Source organism: Bombina bombina, chromosome 1, assembly GCF_027579735.1.
Source record: "Bombina bombina isolate aBomBom1 chromosome 1, aBomBom1.pri, whole genome shotgun sequence".
Classification (NCBI taxonomy): Eukaryota; Metazoa; Chordata; class Amphibia; order Anura; family Bombinatoridae; genus Bombina; species Bombina bombina.
This window is the reverse complement of record NC_069499.1, coordinates 918,477,062-918,499,927: the sequence shown is the minus strand read 5'-3', so window position 1 is coordinate 918,499,927 and position 22,866 is coordinate 918,477,062. Positions and strand designations below refer to the sequence as shown.

At 37.3% G+C, this 22,866-nt stretch overlaps 1 protein-coding gene across 1 annotated transcript; it reads right to left on the bottom strand.

The window, feature by feature from the left end:
* Positions 1 to 2,968: 2,968 nt before the first annotated feature.
* On the bottom strand, positions 2,969 to 14,562 carry CDT1 (chromatin licensing and DNA replication factor 1). The gene is made up of 10 exons (XM_053692930.1): positions 14,119 to 14,562; positions 8,991 to 9,137; positions 7,772 to 7,989; positions 7,480 to 7,680; positions 7,265 to 7,407; positions 6,648 to 6,754; positions 6,025 to 6,213; positions 4,676 to 4,819; positions 4,359 to 4,560; positions 2,969 to 3,623 (listed from the first exon to the last, which is right to left on the bottom strand). The coding sequence occupies exons 1-10, from the start codon at positions 14,497 to 14,499 to the stop codon at positions 3,460 to 3,462; spliced, it is 1,896 nt and encodes a 631-aa protein (XP_053548905.1). The 5' UTR covers positions 14,500 to 14,562; the 3' UTR covers positions 2,969 to 3,459.
* Positions 14,563 to 22,866: the final 8,304 nt, after the last annotated feature.

The following is a 22,866-nucleotide window of genomic DNA, read 5'->3' as shown; positions in this document are numbered from 1 at the left end:
AGCTTGGACTTAGAGGAAACATCAGATGACCAAGATTTTAGCCACAAAGCCCTGCGGGCTAGGACTGTGAAGCCAGACATCTTGGCTCCCAGTCAAATAACTTGCAGGTTAGCAGCAGAAATAGAATTAAGGCTCTAAATTTGGCCAATTCCTCTATTTTTAATCTCCTCCAACGGAGTCTACTAAAATAGATACAGACAAGGCGTTGCACCAATAAGATGCCACACCTGCTACTGTGGCAAAACAAACTACAGGTTGCCATTGAAGACCTTAATGAACAAATCTTTTTCAAATAAGCTTAAAGGGACAGTACACTAAAAAAAGTTATATTAATGTATTTTCAAGGACTTGTTATACCACCAGCTGCAGAGTATAAAAATGTATGAGAAATTGCATTTTCAGGTATATTTGTGTATATGAAGTAGCTGGTTTTGTGCTTTTAAACCACAGCCTATTACAATGGGTTGAGCTTCAGGTAATATATCTTATGTTATCACTTTGTGTACACACTTGCTTCCTTATCTTCTATTTGTCTGGAAAACGAAAATAAAGCTCATAGAGAACAATGGAACATTTTATTACTTATCCTGCACCCCACTGAGTTTAATTTCCTCTGCTGGCTGAGTTTACTTAGGCTATTCAATAGCCTATTCTCCAGTATTAAAAAAAACTCAGTATAGGTTGGGATACCACAAGCTAAAATAAGCCATTTCAAAGGACAAAATAGGAGAAAAGGAAATACTTAACTATTTAAAATCACCCCAGCAGGTAAAATGGATCATTGGGAACCATTCAAAATGGGAGACCATTTTTGGGTGAACTGTCCCTTTAAGCTTTTTGTCCATAGAATCCTTAAAGGAGCAGCTATTCTCTATCGGGACTGTAGTTCTTAGCTAAAGTAGAAATTGCCCCTTCTACTTTAGACACTGTGCACCATGAATCTAATGGAGCCAGCAACAGGAAACAATTGTTTAAAGACAGGAAAAAGGCATCCCTGGCTTCTCCCATTCCTGCGATATAATCTCCGTCACACAGTCTGGAACAGGAAAAACCATCCAGAGGAACGATCATAGTTAGTATTTACTAGACTTTTTAGGGTTAATAACAGGGGTATTGAGTCATCCAAAGTAGCCAAAACCTCCTTACAATACAAAGGTGTTTAAGCTTAAATCTTAAGTTTACTTCATCAGATAGATAAAGGCATTATACTGTCCGAATCTGAGATTTTGCCCTCCAGAGGCTACCGACATATCCTCAGACTTATGAGGGAGGGCAACCTGTGTAGCAGGAGGAACAGAAACTGTAGAATCTGAATATCTAATTTTCCACTTGCAGATTTCCCTTTAGCAGGGCACTGCATGTGACGCCATTGAGGCTTGGGACGTTAGGAGAAAGCTGTGGCATTTTCTCAACAGCATCATCCTTAGATACATTGGGCTCAGAGGGCAACAATCTTTAAATAGAAGGGCTCTAGCTAAATATGAAGCACAGAATTGCATTAGGCAAAACAATTTGTGCATCCTAACAAGCATATAACCAAAGACAGACAATCCATGTCCATAATAGGAAACCCTCCTATTCCCAAAATTTAATAGAAAAAAAAAACAAAACACAACTTAAAATTTTTAAGTATCAAATAACTCACTTTAAGAAAACTCTAACCTACACATTAGATCATGAAATCCTAATGACCTTGCACCATTTTAGTAGCCATCTTTGGAATAGTCTAGTTATGTATGACTAGAGATATGACCTCCAGAACTATATGCAATATTCCAGATGAAATCTGTCTGGTGATCTTTGAAGTGTAACTATATTTCTGCATATTCCTATGCAACGAAGAATTTTTTCAAGTTGCTTTCTGTGCATTTTCATTCTTTACCAGTCACCTGAAGTCCCAAGTCATTTATCTTTCTTCTCTGTAGTCTTTACTACTGCCAATTTTACCATACTCCATTGCCTTAAAGGGACAGTATACACTCATTTTCATATAACTGCATGTAATAGACTACTATAAAGATGCAGATACTGATATAAAAATCCAGTATAAAACTTTAAAAACTTACTTAGAAGCTGTCAGTTTGGCTCTGTTGAAAAGGCAGCTGGAGAGCCCACTGCAAGTGGCAAATAGACACTCCCCCTCCCCCTTCTTTTGCATATGAAAAGACCCTTTACACAAACAGGAGCAAGCCGGAGAAGGTATCCGACGGTATTCACATAAAACTTTGGGGCTTGGTTAGGAGTCTGAAAATCAGAGCAATGTTATTTAAAAATAAGCAAAACTACACATTTATTTATTTTTAAAAATTAAAACTTTATGGGCTATATAAATAGATCTACAAAACATTTATGCAAAGAAAAAGTGTATAATGTCCCTTTAACACACTAATACCTAGACCCAAAGGATTTTTACTAATCCAAAGAATCCCACCACACAATCCTGTTAGTGTAATATTTGTAAATTCGAGAGGCCTGAACGTACAGTTTATGCTAGGTCTCCATGTATCTACCAGGGAAAGATCACTCACATGACAGCTCCCCAATCCATTATCTCAGATTAGCTTTCCCCACTTTGTCATAAGTGATTTTATCTAGCCATTGTGACACTGCTGTCTGCAAATTGTTAGATCACACACACAAAAAAAAAGTTACCTATATCATGCAGACTGATCATTAGTGAAATACTATTCTCCATGTCTCACTCATGGGGGCTGTGCATGTCGGAGTATTTTCTTGCATGTGTAGAAGGAGCAAGTAATGAGTTTTGTCTATTTCCTACTGCAAGTGCTTGCATATTTACCATAACCTTATTAGGGATGCCTTTTTTAAAGGAGATCTGATTACAATTGGGATTTGGGTAGGTGTGTACAAGTCTTTGCATCTAATATGCATCTCTTCAAGGAAGGTAAAATGACAATTCCACTCCTGTAGCCAGTTTTGATCAAGACCAGCAATAAGTTACAAAAAGTGATGTTAAGGTATTTTATTTACTCTGATTCCCAACTATAAACACTTATGAAATACATTAGGCAATCTAGTTATCTTGCCTTTATTCTTCAGCTTGATTAAAAAGAATGCTAGACAGAAAGGTTAAATATTCACAAGCTCTTCAAAAAGATGGTGTAAAAAATTTTTGTAGTGAAAGTACCTTCATTAATAACTTGTGAATTACATTAATAATCTAACTTGCAAATAGTAACAGATACTGGTCCACTATAAAAGTGAAAAGACCATACTAGCCGTGAAGTCACTGGTTTTTAAATTCAGAAGTTTAATCCTTTTGTTTTTGCGGTCTTCATATTGAGCTGTACCTCCAAGATTCAACCAAGCATATCCATGTTTTAAAAAATAAAAAACCAGTGTTGAACAATGTCAGCGTTATGTTCACTTAATTCAACTTAAGAAAACCAAAATAAAAAAGTGTCATGGTAAAAGAAATTTAGTTTTAAAATGACATTGTCACTGAGATTCTTCTTCCTTCATCTTTTTGGCAAGTCTTTCTAAAATTAGATTGAGGTCCATAGATTTATTCAGTTTGTAGTAAGTATCACTGCGTACTGGATGGACGCCAAGCCAGTCAGGAAGCAGCTCTGATAATAAGCCAAGATGTTTTTCCATTTCCCCTGTAAAGATAAACAGCAAGTTAGAGGGACACTAAAAGCTGTGTGTGGAAGGAATATAGTATCACAAATCTCATAACTGCAAGTTCTAAATTTGAATATTTATAAATATGTTAATATGCATTGTGTACAATTTCAGATACTGTACTTGTTACAGTATTCCATTAAAGGGACACAACACAATATATATTATCTTGAGGTTTTTTAATTACATGAAGTAAAACTTTGCAATGTTCTTTCATTCTCTTGTTCTCCTTTACTGTAATTTAGTTCTGAATATAGTGGGCTTTCCAATTAAAGTTAAACAAGGAAGTGCAGACAGCTTTGTCCTACACTACATTTATAACCACTCTTTTTTGGCCTCAGCAGAAAAGGTAACCGAAGTTACAATATAGCGGCACACTGCTTTATGGAAATTAAGCTTGCCCTTATCCCCCCCCCCCCCCCCCCAATATTACAATGCAACAAAAATACATGTACTAATTATTCGGTTTAATCTTTGCTCTGAATACATAATTCAAGCAATATTTTTTAGTGTTTGTGTATGGGATTATTCCTTAATCTTTATTTTTGCATGGAAGAGCTGGTTTAAGCTCTTTAAAACCATAACCTAATCTCAATGACATGCATATTGACTAACCCTGCAGCAGTAGAAAATTACAATGTCCCTTTAATATTTGAACAAGTTCTAAATTGGTTGGGAGGCCATGTCACCGGGTAAAGAGAAGCCAATCTTACCAGCTGTCATTGAGGAGCGGTAGCTGACAGTCATCCTGTTGCAGGTCACCTCTATGGTCAAGGCTGGTTTCTTTTCAGCCACAAACACATTACGCAGGATTCGAGCCAACTCAGGCAGTCTAGACATCATTAGTAGTCTCTCTTCCTGCTGTGGTCTCCGAGTCATCATAGATTGTAGCTTCTGTGCTTCTTTAGCCCGTATCTGTAGTGATGTAACAAACTAATTAGGGGACTGAACAAGAGCATATTGGGTGAGGGAAAAAAAAACAAAAAAAAAAAAAAAACACAAACACACCACACACAAAGCCTACACATACCCTTTCCAGTAGAGACTGAGATACTCCTTTAAGGGCATTTGAAGGTGCAGTTGGTTGTGCTGGTTTGGCTGGCTCCACAGGCGTTTGTTGCACTACACCGTTTTCAGCCGTTCTTAATGCCAGGTTTGCAAGAGCCTTCTCCATCTACAGAGACCATTGACAATTAGACAAACACCATTGCCCTATTTTTATTTGGCATTTCAATAAAACTAGTGCTGCTAAACTGAAGTGCAAAAATGCATTTTTAGGAGCTGGACTAGTTAAAGTGAATGTCAATTTTTCCGTTTTGTGTAATCTAGTTTTGTAGTGATTACTGAGATTAAGCATACCGCCTCAATAAATTTTTAATAAAATGTGTATTTTAATGTTTATTTTATATATGGCATAGCACTCATTCGCTTACCCGCTCCTCCCACTCACTGCTTCCTAATTTTCATCCATATTACGTAAACAGCGGTCCCACCCGCTGTTTACGTATAGGTACTGCGCGCTCCTGTGTCTATTTTACATTGCGCATGCGTTACTTTTACGGAGACCTTTCACATCCACTAATCCAAAATTGACAATACAGAGGAAATGAAAGGAATCCGTATAAGAATGTAACGCTACCCGTGTTTATTAGTATTGCGCATGCGCGAAATGTGCACGAGCTTACAATAGATTAGCTCGGCACCAAAGACAAACGCATGCGCAATAAGGACCTATTACATAATGAGAAGAGGGTGGGTCCCCCCGTGGTTGGAGCCGTTATTGGCTATTAAGACATCAAAAAGGTGAGCAACAGAGCGCGAATGCCGGGCGGAGGACGTTTAGCTGCAAATTGATATAAATTTATGAAAATAAAGGTATCGATTTAGAAAATTAAAATTTGATGAATGAAACTCAGGTTTTTTTATTGATATTTGATAGACTGCTGTTTAGAACGAAGGCTGAGTTTACATTCACTTTAAGGGGTTTCAACCCATCAAAATAGCTTAAGCTTGCAGATAGATCAAACTTCCTTATTCAAATGCTTTGCATTCTCACCCATCTACGCAATACTTTGAAAGAACAAATGAAAATAAGCATTTCAGAACTATTTTACTCTCCACTGGTATTGCAATTTTTTTCTGCTGGCCGTTTACCTTAAGTATGTTAGTCAAGTTTAGAAACAGTCATTATAGGCTAGGATACCACAGGCGGCAAAAAACAGCTATTTCAAATGCTGAGATAAAGACCAGGAGACATTTGTAAACAAATACACCAGTAATAAAAAGGATCATTGCAAACACTGTTCCTTGGAAATCAGCAAGATGATCATATGCATCATAACTAAGGAGCTGGGCTTAAAAACAAAAAAACAAACATACCTTTGGTGTCATCATGCCCCGTGCTTTGGACAATACATCCTGCGCTGTGGTTATTTTTTCAACATAGGGTGGCAATGGGAGTTCTGCAGATACTACATCAGGCACCTCATCAACATTAAAACGTGGGTGCCAGCGGGTTAACTTTTCATCAGGCACCACCATTGGGGGGCTAAGTGTTGACAGGAAAACCTAAGAAAAATATTTGACATCAATATTTGCTTTCTTGGTTTATATGTCACTATATATGTACAGAAATGTTATAATTCTGTGTAATGTCTAATTTTGACATTTAGTGTGACAAATTTCATGATTCAAATAAGAGCATAAAAACTCACTTCCAGTTAAACTAGTCTTTATATGCACACCAAGGCACCAGTCCCTACTGAGCATGTGCAATAGTTCAGTATATAAGTTTGTGATTGGTTGATGCATCTTTATGCAGTTTATGAAATTCTAGTGTATTAATGGCCCTTTAATAGGCATGCTTACAATTTTCAGAGCCAAAAAAATAAAAAATCCATGTACTTTGCATAGTCATTAATTCTTAAAATTTTAAAAAGGGGATTTAAAATCTAATATGCATAATACTAAATTCAGAGTAAAAAAATAAATATAATAATTACCTTGTGGTGGTGTTTGACTATATTGGTGAGATTCTTGTTAAATGTACGTCTTCGCTCCAGCAAGCGAGTGACAGTGAGTTGCAGACGTCCATCCAATTTGTCTTCAGCTGTTGGAGATATGGTTATTTTAGACAAAGTTTTCTATGTGTCAAACTGCTTTAAAAGCACTTCGCTCACAAAAACAAAACTCCTTCCATAACTTTCGAATTATGGCTGAATATGCTAGGTTACCTTCATACTGTTCATGACTTTCATTCAGATTTAAAGGGACAGGAAACCCAAAAAGTCACTTTCAGGACTTTCCCCATTTACCTTACTAAATTATCTTAGTATCCTTTGCTGAATGATCAGCATTGCAGTACTGGCAGCTAGCTGAACACTAGTTATGCCAATAAGACAAGTGTTCAGGCATCAGCAACTAGCTCCCACTAGTGTAAGGTGTGTATTTTTTCAAAAAGGGCCACCAGAAGAACTAAGCACATTTGAAAATAGAAGTGAATTTAAAGGCGTCTTAAAAATTACAAGCTCTGAATCTCGCAAGCGTAATGTAAAAAGTTTTTCCCTTTAAACAGTACATTGCAAGCTAGAGGGTGGATGTACACAATCTCTAGTCTTACCTTTGACTAGCGGTTCAACAGTAAGCTGATAATCTGTTTTCTTCACTCCATCCTTGAAGGTTGGAATATTCTTTTCCTGTCTAAATCTATATGCAGTTGGATAGACTGTCTTGATCTGCCCAACATTACGCTCCTCAAATTGCCTAAAAGCACACATAAGTTAGTTAACAGATAGTCATTTGCATTTACATAAAATTGATTGATAAAATACTCACTTCCGCATCATGTCCTGAACTCCCTGTTTGACTTTGGAGAAGGTTATTGTTTCGGAACGGTTGAAGAGCATGCTCACAATTGTATCCATGCTGCGGAACATTTCTGCCAGAAGTTTGTATTTATAAGGCAAAGATAAACCTGGGGGCGTATCCTGGGCAAGAGTATGGAAACGCTGGTAAGCGGGAGCCTTCTCATTAGTGCTGGGAAAGTAAGTAAAAGTAGCCTTAGAACAAAAGCACTCTTAATACAACAAGTATCAAACCATCTCATTAGCAATCCCTTTTGACTTACCCATCTTTACTTATCTGCACAAGATTCTGAGTCTCAGACTTTTCTGCAGAGTTGTTCTCCCGGATCTTTGATTCTAATTCCTTTGCACGTTTAAGTCTGGCCTTTAGGTCTGTGACAGAAACATTGCTTTCAGAAGCAGGAAGTTTAACTTTTTGGGTCAATTCCTGAATCCGCTGAAGCCGAGATTTTAGTTCTAGAAGATTTTCCTTTGTTGGGACCTAAGGAGGAGAGTTTATAACATTGACATTTGAAAGACAGGCAAAACTTCCACATGTACATTAAATATATGCACTAGTACATTAGGGACATTATTGCAAGTACTGCAAACAAAATAAGGTTTCAAACATTTATATTTTGAGCAAAATAGTGTCCAGGGTATAACCCTCCAAAAATAGTATTTAATTGCCCTTATTTTGAAAAGCAGATGAATAAGATCTGCCACTGATCAAGTATCTGCTGTTAATTTTTATAAATTACAGTTGTGTACATTTTATTTTGCTTGCACTCGTTAAGTGTTATCAAAGCATAGTCATCACATGGAATTTAATTCACTGCAAGAATGTCCTTTTAGAGGGATAAATAATTAAACCCCCTTTAAAACGTTTAAGCAAAGTAAAACTAAACTTACAAACCACTGCTTATTCTAATCCCTTAAAAAGGCTGAACTACCTACAACATGCTAAATGTGTAGCATATAGCAGTCACATTTTAGCAAAAACTGGCTCATCCTTTTAAAGGGAGATTAAACAGGTTGAGATCTGTGCATATCCTAAAAGGGCTAATTAAAAATAGTTTGCATTAAAAAAAAAAAAAATTAAGAATTTCTGTCAAGTAATTGAATCCCCCCCCCTCCCATTACATAGCTAAGCTGCCTGGAGTAGTCAACTTTACCCGCATCAGTGTTTAGACAGGCATTTTACTTCAACTGTTCACAATTTATAGGTATGCTCCAGCAGATAATCCCTATGTGTTTTGTATTTTACCACAATAGATACAGCCATAAGGAATTGTGTGGGAAAGAGAAACTAAAAACAAAAGGGTTAATGGCAAGGCACTGCAGTATAAATTTGCATATTAAAGTACATATTATATTTTGTCTAGCCCCACTTGTTTTATGTCCCTTTAAGTTAATGGCAACAACAGATTGAATGCAATATGCACTAGACGTTCTTTTAATACATTTCTGTTTAGGGTTACAAACCAAGGTTTAATACATTACCGTGGCCTCCGGTGTGGTTGGGTTGCTTTTCAGCCCATTGGATTTCAGGACTGGAGACAAAGTGACATTAACCAGGTCTTTCATACTCTTCCCCAAGGATGGTGAGGTCAGACATTTCAAGTCTACTTTTGAGGATGGGCTGAACCCCTAAATAAGTAAAAGAAAGTGGGGGGGAAAAAAAAAAAAAAAAACTGCTTTAGCTGGTTATAAGTTACCAACACATTTATTGAAATTTTACACAAACCTTGAGGGGAATTATTTTGTGGTGTACAATAAATAGGTCCTAGGCAGGGATAGGCACAGACAAAGGCTGTGGCGGACATTTTCCAAATTACAGACCTTAGTGAAGGACACCAAGGTACATTTGACATTAAAAACATTATAGTGCTTGGTGTTATTATACTGATGCAGATACCACTGATCCTATAACCAGCCCTCTGGCTACACACATGTGCCAGTGTCACTACTGTGTCTTTGTATAAAGCTGGGTGTTACACATCCAGTATTTCACTCGGGATTTAGTTATTCCATAACTTTATCATCCAATAACGCTAGCAGTGTCTTGACCAGCCACTAACTATTCACACTACATATTTATTCCTATTTATTCGGGGGGGGGGGGGGGGGGGAGTTGTGGCAAGGGCTAGTCACGGACAGCAGTGTCCATGTACGGACATCTTGCCTATCCCTGGTCCTAGGACAGTGATGGCAAACCTTAGCACTCCAGATGTTTCAAAACTACATTTTGCATGATGCTTGACTGGGCTTTAGAGTGCCTAAGCATCATGGGAAATTTAGTTCTGAAACATCTGGAGTGCCAAAGTTAACCATCAAATTTGTAGATACTAGACATGTGCATTAATGAATGTTAACATCTGAACGTGGAGGCCGCTCGCAGCATTCTGCTCTTTTCAGAGCTGGAATTTTAGGTAGTGGTCGCCTTCAGCATTCGGATGGTAATGCCACCCATGTCTAGTAAATACAGTGTATAAAGAAAATAGTTTAACTTTCATGTATTACAAGATTAAACACCAGAAACATCCAGGGAAGGTATGTATGAATGTGCCAGAAATATTTAAGCTAATGTAAATTTTGATGCTAAAGTGCCCGGTTTTTAAAAATTTGATTAACAGGGGCACTTGATAGCCGCTCCAGCTTCCTCTGCCTGTCACAAAGACTCTTCTTAAGTCTAAAATGAGGAATCCAGCTTCCTCCAATCACAGGGTTGAATCAGACAGATTCCCCCGGGGAGAAACCCACGATTGGAGGATGACCCATCCATAATTTCTGACGTCAGAAATGGCTTGCGACGACCGGGGGAAGCTGGAGCGGCTGTAAAGTTTAAAAAAGGTAAGTATTTCACAAGTGAAATGTATATAAATTTTGAATTAAAGTGCCCCTGTTTTTAAATCAAATTTTTAAAAAACCAGGCACTTTTGCAACAACTTATATTCACTTTAAAGGACCACCAAACAGTAGGAAAAACAATTGGTAAATGTAAAAGTGCGTTTTGAAATCTACTAAAATGGAAATTCATTCTGACAAATGCCGTTAGTGCTGTTTTCCCTTCCACTGCTTCATGTGACAGTCAGCCAATCACACAAATGCACACCCCGAATCTTGCATATGCTCAGTAGGATGTGGTGTCTCTGAAAGTGTATATGAAGATTGTGCATGTTTAGATAATTTAAGTCAGTGTTTCCTTAACTCCAGTCCTCAGGACCCTTAACAGGCTAGATATTTATTATATCTTAAAGGGACAGTAAACACCAGAATTTGTTTAAGATAGATAATCCCTTTATTACCCATTCCCTGGTTTTGCATAACCAACACTGTTATAGAAATACACTTTTTACATCTGATTACCTTTTATCTAAGCCTCTGCAAACTGCCCCCTTGTTTCAGTTTTGACAAACTTGCATTTTAGCCAATCAGTGCTCACTCCAGGGTAACTTCACATGCATGAGCTCAATGTTATCTAAATGAAACACATGATCTAATGTCCTCTAGTGGTCAAAAGTCATTCGGATTAGAGGCAGTCTTCTAGGTCTAAGAAATTAGCATATGAACCTCCTAGGTTTCGCATTCAACTAAGACCAAGAGAACAAAGCAAAAGTGGTGATAAAAGTAAATAGGAAAGTTTTTTTAAAATTACATTCCCTATTTAAAACATGAGTCTTTTTTGGACTTTACCGTCCCTTTAACTGGAGCAGAGGTGAAATAATCAGCTGATTGATGAGCAGGTTAGTATCCATGGTTACTGATTAGCCGATTTCACCTGTGCTCGTGTCAAAATATAATGAATATCTGGCCTGTTAAGGGTCCTGAGGATTGGGTTTGGAAAACACTGATGTAAGTGAATTGGAAAGTTGTTTAAAATTGTGTGCTAAATCATTAAAGCAATTTTGACTTGAGTGTCATTGTAAGTGCAAAATGACATTCAAGCCTTAAAGGGACAGTATACACTCATTTTCATATAACTGCATGTAATAGACACTACTATAAAGAATAAGATGCAGATACTGATATAAAAATCCAGTATAAAACTGTTTAAAAACTTACTTAGAAGCGGTCAGTTTGGCTCTGTTGAAAAGGTAGCCGGAAAGCCCACTGCAAGTGACAAATAAGACACTCCCCCCCTCCCCCTTCTTTTGCATATGAAAAGACCCTTTACACAAACAGGAGCAAGCTGGAGTAGGTAGTCGAGCGTATTCACATAAAAGTTTGGGGCTTGGTTAAGAATCTGAAAATCAGAGCAATGTTATTTAAAAATAAGCAAAACTATACATTAATTTAAAAAAAAAAAAAAAACTTTATGGGCTTTATAAATAGATTATCTACAAAACATTTATGCAAAGAAAAAATGTGTATAATGTCCCTTTAACCTGGTGTCCCTGAGATTCTTTAAGAACAAGAAAAAAATTAGGCAGGGTGCCACTGGTTCATGGAAATACTATTAAAGCTATACACTAGCCCTGAAGTATAAACTTGATGTCTTACTGGCTGCATGTCAGTGATATTTAAAAACAAGTGTGGGGGGGGGGGGGCAGAATTCAATTAGTGTATTTTATGTAAGCAACAGTGCAACAAACTCATGATTCCTCTTAGAACATGCATTTTTTAAACAACTTTCCAATTTACTACTAACAAAAAGCAGTCTTATATTTACATTCACAGCTCCTACTGAGCATGTGCAAGAATTCACAGAACATGTATATGCATTTGTGATTGGCCGATCGATGTCTGTCACGCTCCAAGAACCTTTAAAAGCACGTTATGGGACCCGTGGTTAGGTGATTGTGACAGGCGAGGATCTGATTTGAACAAAAAAAAAAATCTCTGGAGTGTATGTGCCCACTGCCATTATTGCATGATCTTATTGGTCTCTGATGTCACCGGATGCACGCCCATTCGGATAAGGATTTGTTGCTAGTGCCTTGTGAGAAAAAAAAAAATAATCTACTCCTCATATGGAGTTTACTTAGTGCTATTGCACTGTCTTTATCATGCAAATCTACTGTATTTACAGGTCCTTTAAAAATGGGACACAAGAGTACTAGTTTCCTACAGCAGTGACATCTTAAAATGATAGTCAACTTTACACTATTTATAATCAGATCCAGAATGGAATATTTTAGTTTGACTTTAATTGATGACTTTAAAAGAAGTTAGAATGGCTCTGCGAGAAAATAAGCTAATACTCCACACACTGGTCACCTACCGCTAAACTGATTTTTTGCAAAATGCAATTTGAACTGTCCAATCAGCACTCTATCTACTATAAAAGTGATAAGGCTAGAGCACAAATTGGAGAACAGTTCAAACTGACGCCCTTTGAGTTGTGGCCGACACTGCACTAATTGGCTAAAATGCAAGTCAATAGTCATGTGATCAGGGGGCTGTCAAAAAAGGCTTAGATACAAGGTAAACACAGGTTGAAAGCATATTTTAAAGGGGAAATAAACCAAAATTTTCCCTATTTAGATAGAGCATGAAATTAAGAAACTTTCTAGTTTACTCCTATAGATTCCTCTCATCTTAGTATCCATTTTAAAAAGGCAGGAAAGTAAGCTTATGGTTCATCCTGGATATCACTTGCCAGTTGGTGGATACATTTTGCCAATCAACAAAAACAGTAATATTTATTTCATATAGATCCAACAGCAACGTTTCAGGCTCTCAACCCTTAGTCATGCTATAGGTATAGTAGCATTACTAAGGGTTGAGAGCTCGAAACGTTGCTGTTGGATCTGTAAAGTGCTCGTTTAAAAACTTGATCAGCCGCTGCATCGCTTCCTCCGCAAGCCTCTTCCTAGGTCTAAAATGAGGAATCCGGCTTCCCCCAATCACAGTGTTGAATAAGACAGGATTCCCCCGGAGGGGGAAGCCATAATTAGGGGATGATTGATCCGTCATTTCTGACATAGAAAGAGGCTTGCAACAACCAGGGGAAGCTGGAGCAGCTGTCAATATTAAAAGGTAAGTATTTTCATAACACGAGAGATGAAAATTGATTAATTAAAGTGCCCCTGTTTTTAATAATTTTATTAAAAAACAGGCACTTTATCATCAATATTTACATTCAACTTAGGACATTGCAGATTTTTGATATTGATTAGATTTTAAAATAAAGATATCAAGAGAAACAAAGAAATTGCTAATATGAGTAAATTTGAAAGTTGCATGCTTTATTGGAATCATGAAATAAAATTTGGTTTTCTGTATCCCTTTAATATAATCACGTTGGCTGTGCAAAACTGGAGAATGGGTAAACGAGGGATTACCTATCTTTTTAAACAAAAACTTTTGTAGTTGGCAGTCCCTTTAAAGCAAATCATAACTGATAAATTAAACTCAGCTAAAACTGGAATGTTTATCACTTATACTGCACTGTCACGTTAATTGATAGTGAACCAATTAAATAGTATATACATTGCACAGCCATAACACGTTAGGATGAAGGCTTTAACATTTGATACAGGGAGAATAGAATCCTTTTAGTAAAAAAATATTGTAACATGGTTTAAGAGCCACATGATGCAGTTAAAAGTACTTTACCCAAACTAACCCATTTCTGAAATAGATATATAACCTTGGTATGGGCTATTAAATGCCCAATAGTTCCTACCTGCTGATGAGACTCCTCCTCGGGCAACCTAAGCTTTTTTCTGGCGGATTTCTTGACTTGTAGCTCCGGGGTCTCGGAATCGAGTCGCTGCCGCTTCTTGGCGCTCCTGCTCAGCACTGGAGGACTTTCCAAGCGGCATGGTCGTTCAGGGGTTGTGGGAGGCTGCAGCAACTGCTCTAACTTTCCCAATGTATCGCTACTTGGAGGCTGCAGTAAATTGTCAATAATCTCCGGAACCGCTTGCTGCGCTTTTGAAGCCCGACTGCGTGTAGTAGTGCGTGGAGCACTCGGTAATATCTGCAGCTTCCTCCGCTTGGAACTCTGAGGATCCGCCGCCCGCTTACTCTGAGCGAAAAAATCGGTAACTCGTGACTGCGCCATGGAACCTTACAAAGATACAGAGGTCCCGTGTGTGTATATACTGCTAAACAACCATCGACGGGAAAGGCGGTCTTACTACCTGGTCGGTGACGTCATGGCAATTAGAACTTGTAATTGGCTGCTAGTGTTCTAACCCTCAAAATTGTTACCTTAGATTTCGCGGGCAAAGTGAGTCACGTGATCAATTCGAAGGATTAAACCATTACTATGGGTGCGATTTACACCTTATTCCAACACAACTATGTGGTTTTCTTTTAACTCTTTCTTCGGCAATTCAATAAGTGAATCGTACAACATTTAGTTTCTAAACTTGTGAGACAGTTATATCAACATTGTAGGGAAATATATGGCTCTGTTTCTTGGTATAACTATAACATAATGGACTCTTCCCGATAACAACATACTCACTGGGAGGGCAACAAGCAATTAAGCAAACTGTTCTATTAAAGGGACCCTGAACCCAAATGTTTTCTTTCGTGATTCAGATAGAGGATGAAATTTTAAGCAACTTTCTAATTTACTCCTATTATCAAATTTTATTTATTCTCTTAGTATCTTTATTTGAAATGCAAGAATGTAAGTTTAGATGCCGGCCCATTTTTGGTGAACAGCCTGGGTTGTCCTTGCTGATTGGTGGATAAATTCATCCACTAATAAAAAAGTGCTGTCCTGAACCAAGAAAAAACCTTAGATGCCTTCTTTTTCAAATAAAGATAACAAGAGAACGAATAAAAATTGATAATAGGAGTAAATTAGAAAGTTGATTAAAATTGCACGCTCTATCTGAATCATGAGAGAAAATTTTTGGGTTCAGTGTCCCTTTAATTGAAGAAAAAAAATTGTATATGCCCTTGCGGAAATATATTACTGACCCTAGTTTACTGTTTGTTTAACCCCTCAATGTGGGTAACCACCAATCACCATTGAGGATATAATGGGCTAGATTACAAGTGAAGTGCAAACAGTTTTGTACAAGCGATGTTGTTTTTCTGCAAGCTTATATTACAAGTGGAGCGAAAACGCAATTTTGCTAGCGCAATCTTGACTTACGGGAGAATCATTACTGCAATCTTTGAGCTGTGGTTAACTTTTCAGAAACAAAAAGGTTGCACAAAACACTTCAAAAATACATTACAAAGTACAGTTACAGTTATAATAACACTGATTAAAAAAAAAATTAATAAAAATATTGAGATATGAGATCTCGGGTGTTAGAAAAAAAATTAGCCAAAGTACTTTAACATAGAGATACATACAGATACATTGCTAAAGATGTAGTTGTGTATATATATATATATATATATATATATATATATTTATGTGTACACATATACATACCTCCCATAGTTGCCAACAGTCCCTGATTTCCAGGGACAGTCCCTGGATTTTGTTATATGTCCCTGGATTTTTTTTGTCCCTGGAAATGTCCCTGAAAATCTCCTTTGCACAACATGTGTTGTTTGTATGGATATATATATATATATATATATATATATATATATATATATATATATATATATATATATATATACACACACATACACATATACAGATGGATAGATGATAAATAGATATAGTGTATTATTTAAATATAATTCATTCCTAATGGAATATTTTTATTATTATTGAATGGGTTTACATATTATTTGTCTTTCTAATTTTGATGCTGTGCTGTAAAAATAACCATATGCCCAGAATGTGTTCCAGAGATTGGGTAGGTGTAGGAGCTTGGTGCTGTAATCTGTATAATAAACTATGGATAAGTCTAAATTATACTATTACTTTCAAATGGGTGTGTTTTGATTGCAGAACTGAGTGGGCGGAGTAGTTGAACAGTAGGTCGTCAATACTCCAGTAACCCGCTTGCTTGCTCTGCTGCAAAGTGTCCCTGGAATATTTTTTTTAAATGTTGGCAACTATGACCTCCCAACATTTCAAAATTCAAAAGAGGGACAGCCCCCAAACCCCCCACAGCAAAAATGTGATATGTGGTGGGCAGGAGCATGGATGGGGCTTAAAAATATCATAAGCAGACATCCCAACTCTCCCTGAAGTTCAGGGAGTCTCCCTGATTGTAATAGCGGCTCCCTGATGCCAGCAAATGGAGTGCAATCTCCCTGAAATTCCAAGTACCATGATCCAATGTGGCCCAAATCCAGAAAAGTGTTTCTTTAAGGAATGCCTTTAGTTGCTGGGATGTTATAGAACCCTCAAAGCATGCATCAGTAACCAAAAAGCCCCCACTGATTTTAATAAAATAAAACACAAATACTACCTTATTTACTGCACGTAATTAAACTTCGTATTCTAAAATATTTAAGCATTCAACAAGCGTATGATCACTGAAAAATATGTTTGTTGTATGTGGTTGTGCAATAAAGCTACTTTTTTAATGTGCCTTCAGTGGGAAGCTACTTTAGTGATAAGTCTCTATCTTATTTAGGGTTTCAAGGTGTCCAATATATAACTGGGAGGAGGGGGGGTGGCGGCGCAGTAGCAGGTGAAGCCACCTCCCTGAAATGAGTTTTTGCAGGTTGGGATGTCTGCATAAGACCAAAGTAATATAAATACAATTAAAAAAAGTCATATCTTTTAATACTCTTAAGCAGCAAATCAAACACAAGCTCAAACCACTGATATATCTATGTGAGCTCTGTATTTAATTAGCATTTGCAAAGACAGTGCTAAATATTTTTATCTTAATTGGACATTTAATAATAGATTCTTTAAAACTGTTCTCTGCATTCCCCATTAATATTCTAGATTCCGGCCTTTAAAGTCAGAAAAAATGCTCAGTAACACAAGCTACACATATACATGTTTGTACACACACTGAAATACACATAAACACACACTACATAGCATACACTTACACATGCAGATACACACACTACATAGCATACACTTATATAAGCAGATACACACACTACATAGCATACACTTTTACATGCAGATACACACTACACTTATACATGCACACACTGCATAGCATACACTTATACATGCAGATACACATACTACATAGCATACACTTATACATGCAGACACACGCACACTACATAGCTTACACTTATACATGCAGATACACATACTACATAGCATACACTTATACATGCAGATATACACACACTACACAGCATACACATATACATGCAGATACACACACACTACATTGCTTACACTTATACATGCAGATATTGACAACTACACATAAAACACTTATACATACAATACACACACATACACTACATAGCTAGGCTTACCAGAAGTCCCACTTTTACTGGGATTGTCCCGGTTTGGAGGCGCTGTCCCAGTGTCCCACCCAGTTGTTCATTCTGTCCCAGTAGGGTTGCCACCTCCAGGTTTCAAATCATGTGTCCGGGTTTCAGACCACCTGAAACCCAGACACATTATTCAAAATGACTGGACTGTGACTCTCCAGCATAGCTGGATGCTGGTACTTTGTTACATACAGCCCAGCTTAGCTTAACGTTCGTGTCCTTCAAAGTTTACATTTAGTAATACAGGCTGAGTGAGCAGCATAGGGATTTTTAATTTTTTAGTACTACTTGGTTTATTTTTCTAAGAATTTAACACCCCCCCCCCCCCCGACCCCTGGTGACATCACCGGTGATACACCTTTAGGGGAATCATATGGGTATGACTAGGAAGTACAGACAGGCAGGATTTTTGGCCTGGATCTTGCTTTACTTCATGCAGAATAGCATTTTAGCTATAATCATTATGGTATAGAGTAGCCTCTTAAACAGCTTTAGCAGGTACGTGCTTCTTTTTTACTTTCATTCAATGTTGTATTTATGCCTTATCAGTACTTGGCTCTGTTCCTTAATTAGACACATAAAACACATATTACACTGCAGATATTACATTGTGAAACTGATAATTATGAAAGTGATAATTATGCTTGATGTTTGGCATTATTTAGAATCTGAGATTTAGATTAATGATTTATTTGCCATGACAACGTAATGGTGCCTTTTTCACTAGGGGGTGGTGTTATGGTTATTTAAACTGTGTGATTCACTTGTTTGACTGAGGAAGGGTAGAATATCCACGAAACATTACACACATAAAAGCTACTACTTTAAAAGGACCGGTAATTGCCACGCCCCCTTGACCACGCTCCTGACCACACCCCCACTGGCACCGCACCAGGTGGTCCCAGTTTCACCTCTAAAAATTATGGTAAGCCTATACATAGCTTACACTTAAATATGCTGATACACAAACACACTACACAGCATACACTATAAATGCAGATATACACACACACTACATAGCTTACACTAATACATGCAGATACACACACACACACACTACATAGCATACACTTATACATGCAGATACACATACACAACATAACTTACACTTATACATGCAGATTTACACACACACTTATACATACAGATACACACACACTACATAACATACACTTATACATGCAGATACACACACACACTACATAGCATACACTTATACATGCAGATACACACACACTACACAGCATACACTTATAGATGCAGACACACACTTATACATACAGATACACACACTTATACATGCAGATACACACACACACACACACACACACACACTACATAGCATACACTTATACATACAGATATACACACACACACTACATCATAAAGGGTGTTTGTAATTCATCGTATGGGGTCTTGGGGTTGACAAGCACATTAGCTGGTAGTCTGAGGCTTCCACTGTTCGTTACCGTAGTGTTAGCACTGCTCATCGTATAAAACTGAAGGCGTGCTAGTATTATCATCAGGGGTTAGACGTCATCACTACCAGAGGTTAGAGGTCACCATTAACTGAGGTCAGAGGGTATACAGCCTTCTTACTCCTGCTTAACCCACACACCATTCCTTTTCCACTGGGAATCTAACAGGTATCTAACCATGGGAGAGAAAAGACATTCTGCTCACTGGGGTAAATAGAATTAAAAAAATATATATATTTTTTTTTTATTTTTAAAAAATTCATGGCGCAATGTGGGACAGATCACAAGCTTCCCGGGACAGCGGGACAGACCCCTAAAATCGGGACAGTTGGGGGGTATCATGCACACACATTCTGCTCACTGGCACACACACTATATGCACACACACACTCTGCTCACTGACACACACACTACAGGCACACACACTCTGCTCACTGACACACACACTACAGGCACACATACTCTGCTCACTCACACACACACTACATGCACACACACTCTGCTCACTCAAACACACACACACTACATGCACATACTATCTGCTCACTGACACACCCACACTACAAGCACACACATTCTGCTTACTGACACACACACTACATGCACACACACTACATGCACACACACTGCTCAGTGACACACACACTACATGCACACACACTACATGCACACACATTCTGCTCACTGACACACACACTACATGTACACACGATCTGCTCACTGACACACAAACTATAAGCACACACACTCTACTCACTGGCACACACACTACAAGCACACCCACTCTACTCACTGACAAACGCACTACAAAGAAAAGTTAACCCCCCAACCCAGATTCATCTATAGAAGAACAAATAACCTAAAAAGTATCCTAGCTCCCAGTATCCCGAAAAACAAAACAAAGAACATCACGGATTACCAAGGAAATACTATTAAAGGTTTCTTTCCGTGTCCAAGTTGCAAAGCTTGCAAGAACTGTTATAAGACTAGTACATTCTCATCTTATCACAAGAAAGATGAATATAAAATCAAAGATAAGAAGAAAAAATGGGGTTTATTTAGCAGCGCTAAAAAAAGCTAGGAAATGATGATACCAATCTAATTTATGTTTTATACAATCTAGTTTATTTAAAAATTCTTATAACACATAAAAACAACAGCAAATGCTTTTCCTAATTAATAAAGGGACGTCTCCCTTATACAACACTTATAAAAACAGACTAGAACCATATAATCCTAGAATTCCAGGTATAAAGGAATTAATTCTATAGATAACATATGGCAAGCAACAAATTTCTAAGATAAATGGTGAATTGAATATTTAAAAGGCACAAATGTATCAATCCTAACAGCTTTACAGTTCTTCAGTAACAAATACAGTTATAAAGTTACACAGTTACTTTCCTTGGACATATAATTGGCTCAGGTGTGCTGGATATTTAAAAAGGCAAACAACAGCCGTTATTCTGATTTAGGTGCCAAAGCAATCGTGGTTAATGGAAATGGTTAATTTAACAGATGAATACCTTGATGTCTTTAAAGTTCAGTTTGCGTGTTTTAAAAAACGTAGTGCAAATTTGTGTAGAGGTACCTTAATCTGTCCTGGTTGCAACCGCTGATATTCTTCACTGTGAGGGATTCACAGACTGTTTGTTCCTGGTGCTTCTGATAAGTCACCTGACCTTCTCTTTGATTCAGAGGTCAGGGGTGATGATCCATTCTGGTTATGTAGTTATCCTTTTTTTTGTTTTCCTTTCTTCTTATAGCCCAAATATTGTTTTCATCTGGGTTCCCTCAGACTTCTTAAGGTTTGAAGAAATCTTTGGTCAGTGTTTAGCAGTAACACCGTATTCCCTGAAGTTACCAAAGGTAGATTTTAACTTGCAGGGTCAGGAGAAAAGTTTAAAGTTGCAGGGTTACACAGCTTTGTGACAGTAGTAAATGAAGTTTAGTAGAGTGTAGCAGGTCCCATTCAACGCGTCTCACCCTTCTGGGCTTTATCAAGATTCAGAATTAGATTAGTATCATCATTTCCTAGCTTTTTTAGCGCTGCTAAATAAACCCCATTTTTTCTTCTTATCCACCATTTAGTTCTCTTTGAGGGAAGAACTTTTTTTAGCAGCAGGAATCCACCTTTAGGCGCTCCTATCAAACTACACATATATAAAATCAAAGATCTCATCAGGTGTCATGACAAAAATATAATATACTTAATATCTTGTCCATGTGGTCTTCAGTATATAGGGCAAACATCGAGGGCCCTCAAAGACAGAATTAGAGAACATATTCTGTGTATAGAGAAAGGCAATACAGATACCCCACTATACAAACATTTTGCGACCACACATAAAGGGAATATTAAGGAATTCAGATATTTTGGCATTCAAAAAGTCAAGATAAACTGGAGGGGAGGCAACTATGAGCAGAGATTGTTATACAACGAATCCAGGTGGATCTTTATGCTTGATTGTCTCTATCCTAAAGGTCTACATCATAAGGAGGACCTCACACATCTGTTATCTCTTAAATAAAAGATTGACTGATCATCAATAGTTGGCCATAAAGGAAACACACCAGAGAGTAGTAATAATAACCGAGAAATCATTTTGAGTCTAAACACACATATAGTACGTAATTGTATATCCCATCAATTTGTCTATTGGTTCCAATCTAGTCACATTTTGGAAACTGTACAATCTGTGACTCCCAAAAATAGAGACGAATATCTAACACTACAATCTGATGATATTCACTGGTCTAATACAAACCAGTCTTATTAGTGAATTTAACCTTTACTAACAAGCAACTTTACCCTCGTTATTTCACCTAGGTTGACACTCTCTCTCCCCCCATCTATCCATTTTTGATAGAAAAATAACCTTAGTGGTTTAAGACAGAGGATTAAATACAATGTCCTTTCTGTTTGAATGTTATTTATTGTGCATTTCTTTTCTTATTTTTATATATCCATTTTTGCTATTCAGAAACAAAGTACACTGTCTGGACTATGCATTTCCGAATTCAAACAGACCTTTAATATGAGAACTCCAGAAATAGAATCCGTGATATGACACTCTGATACCATGCCCTTTAAGACTAGGATACTTAAAATATTATGAGCATTAGGCGTGATATAGTTTAATACCGATTTATCCAAGTATGAATGAGCATGATTCTACATACAGACCTCTTTCTTTCTATCTATCTATCTAAATCCATACTGATCTCACAATCACTTGATTAGACCATCAAGTCTCTATCATGGCATCATATGTTTTAGAACACTGATTAGGAAATAATCGCACAAACAGTTAAATTCATATACTATCTTTGCCAGACTGTCCTACCCATCTAGAAGCCACTTCTATCACAATAAGAGAGATAAGAGCTTTTACCATGTGATATTAATAATTCCCTTTGATCTAACACCAAAAGTTATCACAGTAAAAAATATATGTTATGTAATTCGCCATCTTTTTGGACACTAAGATACGAGACACCTTCTGACATAATAAAACATACATATTCTCATCTACCCTTTATCCATTTTTATATTTATTTATATTTATTTATTGTATTGGCATACAAATATAAAAGATCACAAATCA

Excerpts from the sequence above, each read along its gene's own strand:
- CDT1 (XM_053692930.1), bottom strand. The coding sequence starts at position 14,499 with ATGGCGCAGTCACGAGTTACCGATTTTTTCGCTCAGAGTAAGCGGGCG. Across the intron at positions 6,214-6,647 it reads TAGTCAAACACCACCACAAG|GTTTTCCTGTCAACACTTAG; the intron begins GTAATTATTATA and ends TATTTTTCTTAG. Across the intron at positions 4,561-4,675 it reads CTCAGTCTCTACTGGAAAGG|ATACGGGCTAAAGAAGCACA; the intron begins GTATGTGTAGGC and ends ACATCACTACAG.